The sequence below is a fragment of the Myotis nattereri genome (assembly GCF_964212035.1).
Source record: "Myotis nattereri genome assembly, chromosome: 5".
Classification (NCBI taxonomy): Eukaryota; Metazoa; Chordata; class Mammalia; order Chiroptera; family Vespertilionidae; genus Myotis; species Myotis nattereri.
In genome coordinates this window covers 54449813-54465434 of record NC_138080.1, presented here as the reverse complement: position 1 = coordinate 54465434, position 15622 = coordinate 54449813, and the positions used below count along the sequence as shown (strand labels likewise).

Genomic DNA, 15622 nt, shown 5'->3' with positions numbered 1-15622 from the left:
AAAAACATCATAGAAGATAAACAGATTTTTAAAGATATACATGTAGAATAGCAAGAGAATTTGGTTCTCTCAATTAGTAAAAAGTAATTCCCAAATCAATGTGGAAATGTTTATACTCAGCTTTCTGCACAGTGTTCAAATTATATTTATTTATATAAGAAACATTCATTTTGTAATAATTTAAAACACCGTTAAATTTCTGATTCTCAGTAGACTTATCACACAAATCATTTCTCTCTCGCTGTCAAAATTCTAATGATTCTTGCTTTACTTTTCCAAAGTAACTTATTTCCGTCTGTTATCCTAATACAATGCATTTAAAAAGCCTAACAGGGCAAACACCTTTAGCATCCTATCAAGTTTACATTGCTAAATATAACATCCTTCTCGGTGGGAATAAAGGGCATCAGCAGTAATACCAACATGAGTTAAAGGATGTTTTGTGTTATGAATTAGGGTGAGCCCAAGGAAATGGGGCTTTGGGTCCTGAGAATGAACTATTATAATCATAGCAAATCCAAATAAAGAAAGCACACATGATCACACTGGGAGGCAGAGCTCAATAAATTATGTATGAATTGAAAATTATTTTTAAGACTAGAGCCTACTGATTACTTTCCTAGAACCAGGTCAGAATTAGGGGAGACAAATTACTTGCATTACTTTGAGGCAGGTGGTTGTCTATTTCTTCTGAAAAGTCAGTCTGAGTTGCAGAAGTAATAGTGTGCCTTGGAGAGGCAGCAGCATTATTGTTATTTGTAGTATTAACTTGAACTTGGTTGATTTCTTTTATGACTTGTTCATAAGATGGTGGGAGCTACAAAATAAAGAATGAAAATGTTAGACATCTATGGTTGACAGCCAACATGTTAACAGTCTCACTGTTCTAATCTTTGAATTTCATTTTAAAAATAAAATGTGAAGAGATAACAGGGTACTTATTCACCTCAGCAGGAACCAGCTCCCTGGGCCTCCAAGGGCCTGCTGCAGAGGGTGGGGGAAATGCCAATCCTGGGGCTGGGGCTCCTGGAAACCACGAGGCTGGCCTCAGTGGCTCAGCGGCCACAATGGTGATCTCCGGGCGCCTAGCAGACAGAAGCCTCAGTGAGATTTTGCAAGTTGGTAACAGGCTATTGTCTATTTGCAAATGTTCAGAGCTTCATGAAAACAACTACCACCCAAACAAGTTACATAAGAACTACCGCAGTCACAGAAATGACCTGTGCAGTCTCTAACAGTACACCCAGGCAGGCTTCAAGGGATCAAATGGCAGCCATCCTCTATGAGTTTGGGCACAAAAAGTTAGAGATGTACCCTAAGCACACTTAGCTCTGCCTTGGTTGATAAGAATATGGACTAGGTAAGGTCCATACAAGCTCTTCATTCCAAATCTCTGCTATCTAGCCTATAGACAAACATAAATATACCATAAGTAGAAAAGTGCATGGATCAAACAGAATTGTTTAGTTTTCTCTTATTATAAAGTATAAACTCAAAAATGATACCATATAAATAGAATACCTTCTTCCTCCTCACTCCACATCTGTCCCAATTCCAAGTTATCTTCAAGTACATATTTAGAGTTTACATGTTCATTTCTAGACCCTGATGTGTGTGTCTGTGTTCCTTGTCAGTTTTGTACACGAATTTGATGATTATTCTTTAACACTGAGGAGCCATAGTAATTTAGGCATGGCTTCTTTCATAATTTTCTTAACCTGATTATACAGTTTCATGTTTAAATCTTACCTTCAACCTGACTTCCTAACAAATACCAACTCTGAGCTGATCAATCACCTCTCTGAGCCTCAAAAGTTTCTGTTCTAACAAATAATGACGAGGATACCTGCTCTTCCTTTTTCTAGCACTCTATGCCAAATAAAAACAAAACCAAAAAACACTATCATTATCAAAACTGTGTATAGCCTGGCTGGTGGCTGAGCATCAACCTATGAACTGGGAGGTAAGAGTTCAATTCCTGGTCAGGGCACATGCCCGGATTGCGGGCTCATTGCCTAGTGTGGGATGTGCAGGAGGCAGCCGATCAATGACTCTCTCTCATCATTGGCGTTTCTCTCTCTCTCCCTCTCTGAAATCAATAAAAATATTAATAAAATAAACACCCTCCCCCCCCGACCCCATGTATAGACATACTCTCATGCTAGCTTGTGAAATGGCGGAACCTGCTTATTAATTACATTTGAATGGCAGTACCAAAGAACCTCTGCTTATAGCTTTTGTTTAACTAAATAATGAGTTACTAATTAATAAATTTTAACCACTCTACATGCATTAATCTGTATAACAACCTTATGAGGGAGGTCTGGTTTGTACTGCTTTAATGATGGGGATATTGAAGCGAAGAAGGGTTACATAGCTTGCCAAGGTCACATGGTGAGAAAGTAAAGTCATGATTTGAACTTGCATAATGTCTCACTCTAAAGTCCTTGTTTTTTATTCCCAGGTGCCATACCCTAAGAAATCTGAAAACATGGAAGCTGTTTTATAAAAATCTATCCATTTATCCACCTGCTAATCTTTCCATCCATTCAGCCCTCTGTCTATTTGTCCTTCTTTTTGTGTATTCAGTGACCTTCTTCCCTTTCTCCAGCCAACCATCTTCTAGCCACTTATGCATTCAGCTATCTATCCAGCCTGCCTGCCTGCCTCTTTTCTTTTCTTTATCCTTCCACTCAATTTCCTATCCTGTCATTCATCATTTATCTATGCAACATGTACTAAGTAGCTATTAGGTACAAAGCACTCCTTTGAAGCAGTTCTGATAACGCTTTATATATAGTAGTTGCTTAATAAACATTTTCAAATTGATGTCAGTAAATAATTAGTCTCAAAAGAACACTTTTAGGCTTGTATTGCTTTTCCTCTCAAGCAAAGTCTCTATCATTCAAGCTTATAGATTAATTCAGGAAATGTATTGATGAGGCAGAATGTTGTAATACACTGCTTATGAAAGAGAAATATTTAACTTACTAACTGATAAAATTTTTATTTCATTATGAGCAGAATATATGCCCTCTATTATAAATATAACCATACCTCCTATCTCGATGAAGCTCACTCTGTATAGAAGTCCGAGAAGCTATAAAAGAAAGAATACATTGATGTAGTACAAAATTAGTATATTCAATAAAGGTTTAAATTTTTATAGGGTATATTATTGAAAAAATAGCTTATACTTGATATCATATAGAATTATGGATTTTTTGAAGGATTAAAAATAACTTTCATTTATTTTTTGCAAATCTTTTAATCACATCTTATATTTCTTTTATAATTAGAAATAAATTATAGTTATTAAAAACCAGTAGCTAATGATATATTTCTATATACTGAATTATAGATACAGATATAGAGACATAGGATAGTGCCTTAAAGAGAATGTTTTGATAAGGATAGAAGAAAGAAAGAAAGAAAGAAAGAAAGAAAGAAAGAAAGAAAGAAAGAATATAAAGGTATTTTATACCTGAATTAGGTTTAGAGGGAAAGATATCTAAGAGGAACATGGAGAAAAAGCAGAATGTATGTATTTTAACAACCACAGTAGAAAAGCAAATCAAAATGATCTTTTCATATGGTATCAAGTTAAGTATAGCATATATTTGAATTCATAAGATAGCATAGATTTCAAAAACCCTCCAAAGCACATTCTGAATTTCTGAAAGTAAGTTAATGAATGAACAGAGGGAAAAAAGATAGCTATAAATAGAAATTGCATGACTAGAGCATTATAATTACATGAAGTAACAATGGGCAGAAAACTTTGTTACATGTCTATTCTGATCTATGACTATACTTTTATAAAGTTTTTTTATAACTCTATTGTAAAGAGAATAAAGGTGGTTAAATTTTCATCAATTTTCTAACTTTTCTGGAGTTTTATAGTCTTTGTTTTAGTACCTAAATTAAAAAATAATGAATACAAGAACTGTCCAAATCACTTTTATAAACATATTTATTATAGCATATATTATTATATATGCAGCACTAACTTTTCCCTCAAAGCCTCAATCTCAAGAAGCTAGATCATTTAAAAATTTTCCAAATTTTATTTTAAAATTAAATTAAGTCTTAATCAGATGATCTGGACAATATGTACATAGTACACATATGTGCAATCCAGAATTATATCCCTATTTTCAAAGAGCACATTCTAAAGATATCTTTTTTTTAAAATCTTCCTACACTACCAGGTATATCAAAATGATTTGTGCATAAACAGGAATTTGTCTCAGATATTAACTATTCCTGCCAGTTGCCCTCCTGTCTCTCCAATACTCTGATTTTTTCAATTCTTCTGATTTGTAAAGGTTGAAGGTATGAATCTTAGCTTCTTTCCTCTTATTAACTTCTGGTTCTCTCTGAACAAGGAGACTGACAAAGCTGGGAAGACAGGGTAGAGGTGGCTGTGACAGCTGAATCTATTCTGGGCTGGCAAAGCAAACCCAACATTTGAAACCAAAACTCGGATATCAAGTTGGAGGATGTCTTGTATTCATGTCATCAACTGGTTTGACTTCAATTTTTATCAAAAGTTAAAGCAAGCTGAGGTGCATTTTGTCTATTGCAATGAAAGGACAGAGAGGCTAGAGCTCTGAGTGGTGGGTCTGATTGGTAAGGCTGGTTTCATTAAGTAAGTGGCTCATTAAGTGTGCTACAATCACATCACCATCACCACTAAAGCCAGAATCAGCAGGCACAGCACTTGTACATGACATCATATTATTCGTCACAAACATACCTCTTCCACGGGGCATTTTTGCTGTGCACTATTCATGAGTGCTAAGGGAAAAAAAGAAGGGGTTATAGAAGAAGAAAGGGAGAAAAAAGAGTGAACCCAGTTGCTTATGCTCTAAAAGGAATTTGAGAGCAAGACTGTCTCACCATGCCACTCTGCATACTTCTACAGAAAGGAAAAGTTGATGAACCATAGTTTCAGGGAGTAAAGAAGTGTGCTGTGGCAAAGACATGTCTGTACAGACCAGACATCCACACTCATAACCACAGTAAAAAATAAAATAAAAAATCTACCTATAGTTTTTAACAACAGTGCAAAAAATATCCCTAAAAACCATTCTGCAAAATCAATTTGCGACTTCAATAGGAATCAATATTAAAGTATACATAATACTTAAAAGGAAATTCAGTATTCAATTTACATCATTTTAAATCAGTTGCTTGTTACTTGATTCAGCCCTTGCACACCACAGGCCATTAGTAAGAGCCCCCCCCCCCCCGCCCCCTCCCCGTTAGCAGAGTGGCATTCCCACTCTGGAAGTAGAAATGAGGGCGAGAAGGTCTCCCAAACATAACTCACAGATCTCTGCATCCTTTCAGAAGCACTGCCTTCTCCTTTCCTGCTCCGATTTTTTTCACATTCACTCATTTGTGAAATTTCTTTTCTCTCTTGATCCCCATAGAATGACTGGCTCTTTTTGTAAATATTGAACAAGCTTAGCAGCTAGAAACACTTTAGATGTTCACGGCAGGTTTTCGTGTAGTATTTCACACTCTTCCGGCAAATTTCTTAACCACCTACTTAATCCATTCTCACTTTCCCAGATGAAACAGATTTGATGTAGTTGTTGCCAGAAAACTGAATTTGCCACCAAAGCCCATACAGACAGGGCTCTTAACCCCTGCCACAAACTGCTGCTAGTCTCTTGTACAGTTTGGATTAAACCACAGTATAAAGGCAATATGTTCAATTAAAGCTGTTGTATCATTTTGAAACTTTTCTAACTCATATAGTTAAATTCTAAGTACAAAACAAGTTAATATTCAGCTGTTCATAAAATACTGAGACCTGGATTTGCAATATTAGTACTAATAAAGACTCTGCCTATGCTCCATCAGGATCATAAGCATGAAAGGACCCTCAGTGATCATCCTACTCCAACCTTACAGATGAGGAGACTGAGACACGCAGAGGTTAAATGGATTATCCCAGGGCCTACAGCCCATTACAGGAAGGGCTGGGGGCAGTTTGTTCCCTGAAGCTGTTTAACTCCTTGTGGAGCCAGGAGAGCTGGATGCTTCTCCTGATTCTCAATAATTCAAAAATATCGATAAAATGATGGTCAGAAGAAATAAACACACAGAAGGATCATCTATATATATAAAAGCCTAAGCGACCATCCGACCAGTAGCTATGATGCACAATGACCACCAGGGGGCAGATGCTCAACACAGGAGCTGCCAAGCAACAGAAACTTTGCAGAGTGCCCTCTCACACTCTGGGACCGCTCGGGAGATGTGGGACTGCTGGTTTCAGCCCGATCCCCACAAACCAGGCAGAGGGACCCCATCTGCTGGAAGGACCCCGTTCACTCAGCAGACATCCTTCGAGCCCTGGCGCCACTCCAGGTACATCCAGCCAGGGAAGGACCATGGGAGGTTGGCTCCAGGGCATGTCTAGCTCATCTCTCCCAGTCCCGCCCCATGGGCCACCTTCTAATTAATTTCCTTTCAATGAGCATGGACCCATGCACTGGGCCTCTAGTTATATTATAAGCTTCCTTGCTATAATCCTTACCAATGAAAATCACAATAATAAAATATAACTAACTACATTTGCTTGAGACAGGGTATGAACTAGATGCCTATGACATGGTAACAAGAACATCCATGCAATGGAAAAGCTCATGGCCTCAGAGTCTCAGGAAATCTAGGTTCACATCTAAGCTCTACCTTATGGAGCCATTTAACCTCTCAGTGTCCCTACCATGTATAAAATGAGGTTAACACCTAGAATGTAGATCATTATTTTATAATGTATAAGAACAGTTCCTGACTTACAGTAGGCAATGAATATTAGCTATTTCTGAATTTCAGAGAATAATTTTTCTTTTAAAAAGTTAATGAAAGGGAAAGCATGAAATCCTAGATATATCCAGTTAGAATATTTTATGATCTTTACCCAAAATATTTAGGAGTCATAAAAACAAATGAAAAAAGAAAGACCTAAGGGCTTGATTGAAACCATACTCATCATGAAAGAATTTAAAATACAACCAGCTAAGGAACATTGCCTTAAAAATGTGATAGTTTTTCTCCTTGGCAGGGTTAGATGATTATGTTTGGGATAATAAAGCAAACATTTCAATGGATTGAGTAAATAAAAAATTTCTTACAATTTTTTCTTATAGAATGGGCAAAAGGGTGCCATAATTATTCTTCATTCTGTATTTACATGGCATCATGTGAGAATCTGTTTGTCTTTTTATTTAACACTAGAGGCCCAGTACACAAAAATTTGTGCATTCTGGGGGTGGTCCCTCAGCCCGGCCTATGCCCTCTTGCAGTCTGAGACCCCTTGGAGGATGTCCACCTGCTGGCTGAGGCCCGTTCCCTGGGGGATCAGGCCCAAGCTGGCAGTCAGACATTCCTCTGGCAGCTCGGCAGCCCTCGGGGGATGTCCACTTGCCAGCGGGGAGCAGGCCTAAGCTACAGTCGGACATCCTTAGCGCTGCTGAGGAGGTGGGAGAGGCTCCCACCACCACCGCTGTACTGGCAGCCGTCAGCCTGGCTTGTGGCTGAGCAGAGCTCCCCCTGTGAGAGTGCACTGATCTCCAGGGTGAAGCTCCTGCATTGACCGTCTTCCCCCTGGTGGTCAGTGTGTGTCATAGTGACCAGTCATTCCCAGTCATTCTGCTGTTAGGGTCAGTTTGCATATTACCCTTTTATTATATAGGATAGAGGCCTGGTGCATGGGTGGGGGTCGGGTGGTTTGCCCTGAAGGGTGTCCTGGATCAGGGTGGGGGTCCCGCTTGGGTGCCTGGCCAGCCTGGGTGAGGGGCTGATGGCTGTTTGCAGCTGGTCACACCCCCTTCAGGGTGGGGGACCCCACTGGGGTGCCTGGCCAGCCTGGGTGAGGAGCTGATGGCTGTTTTCAGCTGGTCACACCCCCTTCAGGGTGGGGGTCCCCACTGGGGTGGCCTTGCCAGTCTGGGTGAGGGGCTGATGGCTGTATGCAGGCTGGTTAAGCACCCCCCGCAGTGGGAACCCTCACCCCCTAAAGGTTTGGCCAGCCTGGGTGAGGGACTGATGGCTGTTTTCAAGCTGGCCACACCACCTTTAGGGTGGGGGGTGTCCCCACTGGGGTGCCTGGCCAGTCTGGGTGAGGGGCTGAGGGCCATTTTCAGGCTGGCCAAGCCCCCCCGGTGATGGAAGCTCCCAGCGTCTCCTTTCTTTCTTTCTTTTTTTATTCTGGGATTTATTTACCTTCTATAATTGAAACTTTGTAGCCTTGAGAGGAGCTCAGAGCTGGCCAGGGAGGGTGGGAGGGAAGCTTGGCTTCCTCTATCGCCAGGGGCAACCCAAGCCTCCTGCTTGCTCCAGCTCTGTGGCTGCTGGTCGCTATCTTGGTTGGGTTAATTTGCATATAGTCACTCTGATTGGTTAGTGGGCGTGGCTTAAGGCATAGCAAAGGTACAGTCAATTTGCATGTTTGTCTTTTATTAGTGTAGATCAGCAATACATACAACCAACAAATATTTCTTTAGCATATACTAACTAACACATAAGAATTAAAGACAAATGTGTTAATTTTTTTAAAAAGGTTCTTCAAAGCAAGAGTTTTCCCATTGTTTCACTTCCTCCTTCCTTTCTGCCGGGGTTGCTTCACCAATTTTCTCTTCACTCTGGCTGCAGTTTGATCTCTCCCCGGATTCCTTCCCTGCTGCCTACAGAGGCCTCCAACTTCCTCTTCCTAAATAGTCTGTGAACATGTTCAAATCTCCTCTCTGCTTGACCTTCATGCCTTCTCAAGCTACAACCCTTTCTTCTCCTATTTACCACCATATTTCATAGAAGACTAGCCTACCCCAGCTGTCCCAGCTTCTACATATTCCATTCATTGTTCAAATCAAAGTGTGGCTTCCAACTTCAATCATCTATTTAAACTGCTCTCTCAAAGGTCACCACTGACCTCCTGAGTGCCACATATAATGACCTATTCTCAGCCACCTTGTGCCTGACCTTCCTGCAGCATTGATATTTGTGGTCCACTCATTCTTTTTGAACCTCACTTCCTTTGACCTCTATCTAATACACAGCCTTCTCCTAGTCCCCCTCCCTCCCTTCCTCCTTTCCTTTCTTTTTTTGTTAATCTTCATCTTAGGATATTTTACCATTGATTTTTAGAGAGAGTGAAAAAGAGGGGAAGAGACACAGAGAGAGAAACATTAATGTTAGACAGACACATCTGACATTGATTGGATGCCTCCAGCACGCGACCAGGCCAGGGATTGAGCCTGGAACCAAAGTATGTGCCTTTGACCAGAAACGAAACCTTCAGTCCGTGGGCCAACACTCTATCCACTGAGCCAAACTGGCTAGGCTCTCCTAGTTTTTCTATTACCCTGACCACTCTTTTTCAGCCTCATTTTGCCCATTCTTTATTAAGTACCTTCTCCTCAAGCCCTGCATGGCACACAGCCTCAGGGTAAGCAAGATCCATCCTGAAGGATCAATGGGAAGTCAGGTACAGATTACAATCCCCAACAAAGAAGTCCTGAAACCCAAGAGAGAGAAAAGTAAAAAGCCAGAGGACAAAGGCAGGAGCCAGAGGACAGGACTCAGTGAAAGGAGGCCTCTCCTCAGCAGGACTGGGTTTTTGGGTCATGCATCTTTGCCCTACAGCACCTTTAAAGCACAGCTTAGTCCCAAATATCATGCTTCCTAAGATTCTGTCCTCTGTCATCTGCTGCATCCTTTACACGTTCTCTCTAAATGGTTAGCTATTGCCAGGATTTTGCCTATAACCTTGATTACCCCAAAATTGTATCTCCAGGAAGAAATTTTTTTTATTTAAATTTTTTTTTGTTTAAAGTATTACGTAAGTCTCCTTTCCCCACCATTGACCTCTCCTCAGCCACTCCCACCCCCACCCCCTGCAGGAAGAAATTCTTGCCTAAATTCCAGACCTATTTAAATGATCTTTCTCCCCTTTTCTCTACCCATTCTCTCCCCAAGGGCTCTAAGGCATGTAAAGCTGTCATGAATTTTTTATTTTCATATTTGAACTCCCTTCAACATAAACTGTGGCAGCCCCACGTTTTTATAATTCACCACCAACAATAAAAATGAAATGTGGAGCAACATGGAGAACTGTGGAATTTCTTTCTGTATTGCCACCTTACAAACTATTCACTGCAATGAGTTCAAATGCATAGTCTTCACAACCTGTGGATATCCTAAATTCATACTGAATACTACAAATGATGTTTCTAAAAATAGTATACATTTTCCTTAGAGTGCTGATCTCAGCTCAAATAATGTGAAGAACATCTAAAATCCTTGTCTTATCTCTTTTTATAATGAGTAAGCCATGTTCTATTTGGAAAAGGGATCTTTGCTCAGCCTTTATTAAAAAGAATGTTAAGCCTGGCTGGCTTGGCTCAGTGGTTGAGCGTCAACCTATGAACCAGGAGGTCAGGTTCAATTCCCGGTTAGGGCACATGTCCGGGTTGTGGGCTGGATCCCCAGTGTGGGGTGTGCAGGAGGCAGCCGATCAATGATTCTCTTTCATCATTCATATTTCTATCTCTCTTTCCTTCTCCCTTCTTCTCTGAAATCAATAAAAATCTATCTTAAAAAATAATGTTAAAATCCTACATACCAAGAGCATGTTTCAACGCTTTAACCAAGAGGTAAAGTTAGTAAGTATGACTCTACCATTCTGGAGAAATTCCATTAAGTCACTTCTACCTGTATGTGGAAGTATGAGCCAATCTCCATAGGCATTTTTACAGATAAATAAAAATACTGTGAAAGCAAATAAAAAAGGACAGGGCTTGTTTGGTATTTTTCAAATCCATCAGATGTCTCTACCTTTAGAAAATGGTTACATAAAATTTATATTAGATCATAGAAACTAGGTAGATAATCCAGATTATTTTTAACAGCTTAGTTCTTTTTTTTTTTTGTTTTTTTTTTTTGTTTTTTTTTTTTTATTGCTTAAAGTATTACAACGGGTATTACATATGTGTCCATTTTATCACCCCGCCCTAGACAGTCCCCTAGCCTCCCCTATCCCCCAGTGTCTCATGTCCATTGGTTATGCTTATATGCATGCATACAAGTCCCTTAGTTGATCTCTTACCCCCCTACCTCCTGCCCCCCAACCCTCCCCGGCCTTCCTGCTGCAGTTTGACAATCTGTTTGAGGCTGCTCTGCCTCTGTATCTATTATTGTTCAAAAGTTTATAATGGTCTCTATTATCCATGAATGAGTGAGATCATGTGGTATTTTTCCTTCATTGACTGGCTTATTTCACTTAGCATAATGCTCTCCAGTTCCATCCATGACGTTGCAAATGGTAAGAGTTCCTTCCTTTTTACAGCAGCATAGTATTCCATCGTGTAGATGTACCACAGTTTTCTAATCCATTCATCTACTGATGGGCACTTAGGCTGTTTCCAGATCTTAGCTATGGTGAATTGTGCTGCTATGAACATAGGGGTGCATATATCCTTTCTGATTGGTGTTTCTGGTTTCTTGGGATATATTCCTAGAAGTGGGATCACAGGGTCAAATGGGAGTTCCATTTTCAGTTTTTTAAGGAAACTCCATACTGTCTTCCATAGTGGCTGCACCAGTCTGCATTCCCACCAGCAGTGCACAAGTGATCCTTTTTCTCCACATCCTCTCCAGCACTTGTCGTTTGTTGATTTGTTGATGATAGCCAGTCTGACAGGTGTGAGATGATACCTCATTGTTGTTTTGATTTGCATCTCTCGGATGATTAGTGACTTTGAGCATGTTTTCATATGTCTCTTGGCTTTCTGAATGTCCTCTTTTGAAAGGTGTCTATTTAGGTCCTTTGCCCACTTTTTGATTGGATTGTTTATCTTCCTTTTGTTGAGTTGTATGAGTTCCCTATAAATTTTGGAGATTAGGCCCTTATCAGATATGACATTGGCAAATATGTTTTCCCACACAGTGGGTTTTCTTGTTGTTTTGTTGATGGTTTCTTTTGCTGTGCAGAAGCTTTTTATTTTGATGAAGTCCCATTTGTTTATTTTCTCTTTAGTTTCAAGTGCCCTAGGAGTTCAGCTTAGTTCTATAAGGGAAAAATGTTCTGAGGAACTGGCTTATCAATGAATAAAAGTTGAAAAGAAAGTTGAAAAACTAGCTGCAGGTCTGAAATGGCTTATTACTCCTTAGGACAGTGATGGCAAACCTTTTGAGCTCGGCGTGTTAGCATTTTGAAAAACCCTAAGTTAACTCTGGTGCCATGTCACATATAGAAATTTTTTGATATTTTCAACCATAGTAAAACAAAGTCTTATATTTTTGATGTTTATTTTATATATTTAAATGCCATTTAACAAAGAAAAGTCAACCAAAAAAATGAGTTCGCGTGTCACCTCTGACACGCGTGTCATAGGTTCGCCATCACTGCCTTAGGAGAAGCTCTTCTTGTTGGATTCTTTGTAAGATTAATCAAACACAATCACTTGCTAGAAATCTAAACCATCATTTAAAATTATTAGAGAGGAAAATGTAGAGCAGGAAAAAACAAACTTACATCTCTTGATTACCGCTCGAATGGATGACAAGGGTCCTTGGCTAGAAAAAGAAAGAAAACTTATTACACATTCATTAATCCTTTTGAAGAAGAATCATTGATCGTGCCAGGCCATTTCTGGACTCAATATGGCGCCAAGTAGCAAGTTTGATACATTAATTACTGGTTTATTCTTTTTACAAAACACAAATTAAAAAACATTTAAAAATTGCCTTTGATATTTAAAATGTTTTATGGGAGGCGAGGAGGCTGATGAAGTACATCTGCAGTATAAATAAAATTTTGCCTTGAAGTTGCTTTTATAGCTACCTACATACTGTCTCTTCCAGTGAACTTCTTTATTTTATTTTATTTTATTTTATTTTATTTTATTTTACTTTATTTATTTTTTCCAGTGAACTTCTTGAAGTTAGGTGGCAATTACCTGGTGCTCAAAATTTTTTTTTAACCCTGCCCTCCATCTCCTTGTGTTTGACCTTGGAATTCTTATCTTCTCAGGTCAAAACAGATTATTTAAAGTCAATTTGACCTAAGCACCAATAGTATTTCACCCTAAGATTAGAATTAAAACATCACCACCTAAAAATAAAAGTCTGCTTTGATTTTTGTTCAGTAGCTGGTTAGTCATGACTGCCTCTGACTGTGCAACCTTGGGCAGGTCACAGACCTCTTCCAAGCTTCTGTTTACTCATTTGTCAAAACCTTCTAGAACTGCAAAGGTTATGCTATTAGTTTTCCAGGTTGTTTATCTGTATTCATACCAGGTAGACTAACTGTTTTTGAATCATTTAGAAAAATATGCAAACATGAAAGTTTAATGCTATGATTTAGAAAAAAAAGTTCTTATTTATGAAATTCTTCAGTTTTTTCAGAATAGTCTTTTAAAATTTATACTTATTTTTGAATTTATACTCTTTTAAAATTTCCACTTGTGTAACCTGTATAAATACGCTTGCTGTATCTTAGATAACTACAATAGGAAGACACAATAATATACCAGTCCATTTTATGGAAGAGATACTTTAAAAATATACTATTCTGCCACACAAGAAAAAAAGAAAAGTTCTATAATACCACAAAGCTAGGACAATAATATAAAACGTGTTTTCAGTAATACTGATTTTTAAAAAATGTCTTGAAAGCTTTCTGTAAACAATTACTTGAAAAAAAAAAAAAACAGTATAAGGTAATATGTAAGAGGTAATAGCACTAAAACCCAAATAGGTCGACTGAAGGCTTTAGGAAAAACTTCTTGGTATAAAACTGGAGTGAATTTGTATGTTAATATTGTGTCTATTGACTTAGGCACAGTAATTAAAAGAATCAAAATCAGTATTTAGAAGCAAGGGGAAAAAAAGCCACAGTACCATCTGTGCACAGGCAAGACATAGGGATGTTATTGAATATCTACATCATACTCTCCTTGCTCATTAACACTTATTTGGTGTGATATTATTATTACTTAAAAATACCTTTGTTGCCTTTGTAAAGAAGAAAGGTGTATTGACTGAAGTAAAACATGGGGGGGGGGGGCGTATTTGGGTCAAATTGCCCCTCCCCCCAAATATATGTTGAAGTCTTAACTCCCAGTACCTCAGAATGTGAACTTATTTGGAAATGGGGTCATTACAAATGTAATGAGTTAAGATGAGGTTATACTGGAGTAGGTGGGCCCCTAATCTAACATAACTGGTGTCCTTATAAGAAGGTCATGTGAAGACAGAGACACAAAGGGAAAGTGCTGTGTGACAACAAAGGCAGTCTTGAGTGACACAGCTGTAAGCCAAGGAGTGCCAGAGTGCTGACAAATCACCAGAAGGTAGGAAGAGGTGAGGAAGGATTCAACTATGGATTTCAGAGGAATCATAGCCCTGCCAACATCTTGATTTCAGACTTCCAGGTTCCAGAACTGAGAGACAATAAATTTCTGTTATTTTAAGTCACTCAGTTTGTGGCACTTTGTTACAGCAGCCCTAAGAAACTAACACAGGGGGAGACAGGTCTTCTGAGGTGTTGAGTAGATGTGATAATCAATTGAGCTGCACACTTTGTGCAATTTTCTGTATGTTATACTTCAATAAAAAGTTGGGGGTGGGGAGGGAATCTTGGCCCCAAATAGAATTTTGACTGAGTTCAGTCCAAGTTCTACAGTCCTCAAGATTTGCAGTGTCATATTTAGACTAGATCTATAAACCAACCAATGAACCAACTGACCACCCAACCAACCAATATTTTATGTCTAAAATGGCATTTCCCAAACTCTAAAACAGGGGTCCTCAAACTTTTTAAACAGGGGGCCAGTTCACTGTCCCTCAGACCGTTGGAGGGCCGGACTATAGTTTAAAAAAAATCTATGAACAAATTCCTATGCACACTGCACATATCTTATTTTGAAGTAAAAAAACAAAATGGGAACAAATACAATATTTGTATTTGCATTTGGCCCGCGGGCCGTAGTTTGAGGATCCCTGCTCTAAAAGTTTAAAGTTCTCCTTTAGAGGTTAATGGGTTTTCTGAGAGGAACAAATGAAAAAGAAGGCCTGTGGTCAAGCACATTTCCATGAGAAGTAGTTTTGGGAGATGCTGGCTGTGCAGTGCATACCATTTCTGTATCTCAAATGCAAAAACTGAGGTTTAAAGATGTTCTGCAGAGCAAGAACTAGAGGTGAAGTTACCACTCTATTGTCTGAGAAAACCTCATGGGAGTCCTCCCTCAGCATAAACTCAGGCTCATGTCTTAGCTGAAAACCTCCAAGGAGGGCCACCCTGGAGGTAGACATGGCCCCATGACCACTGATCAAAGGAGGGACAGCAGAGCCTGCTGGTTCAGAGAGCTAGTTCTGGAATCCAACTATCCATATTCCCTTCTGGTGCTCCACTTGATGGCTAGTGTGACTTTGTGCAAATTACTTATTTCTCTAAGGCATCTTGTTTCCTCATGTGTAAAAGCATGAGGTTGTTATAAAGAGTAAGAGGGAGAGTCCATTAAGGCATTTTACACAGTGCCTGGAACAAAGTGTGTGTTCAATAAATGTGAGACACAATTATCATTTGTTCATAATCTTTAGGGGC

General features: G+C 39.2%; 1 protein-coding gene across 1 annotated transcript in view; it reads right to left on the bottom strand.

Moving 5' to 3' along the window:
- Window positions 1-15622, bottom strand: part of SH3D19 (SH3 domain containing 19) — a 179849-nt gene that overhangs the window by 61898 nt on the left and 102329 nt on the right. Inside the window, exons 3-6 of the mRNA XM_081090939.1 lie at window positions 12551-12591; window positions 3058-3100; window positions 947-1085; window positions 664-817 (exon numbers count right to left, since the gene is read on the bottom strand). Coding sequence (XP_080947065.1) covers window positions 664-817; window positions 947-1085; window positions 3058-3100; window positions 12551-12591 — 377 coding nt within the window. The remainder of the gene's footprint in view (window positions 1-663; window positions 818-946; window positions 1086-3057; window positions 3101-12550; window positions 12592-15622) is intronic.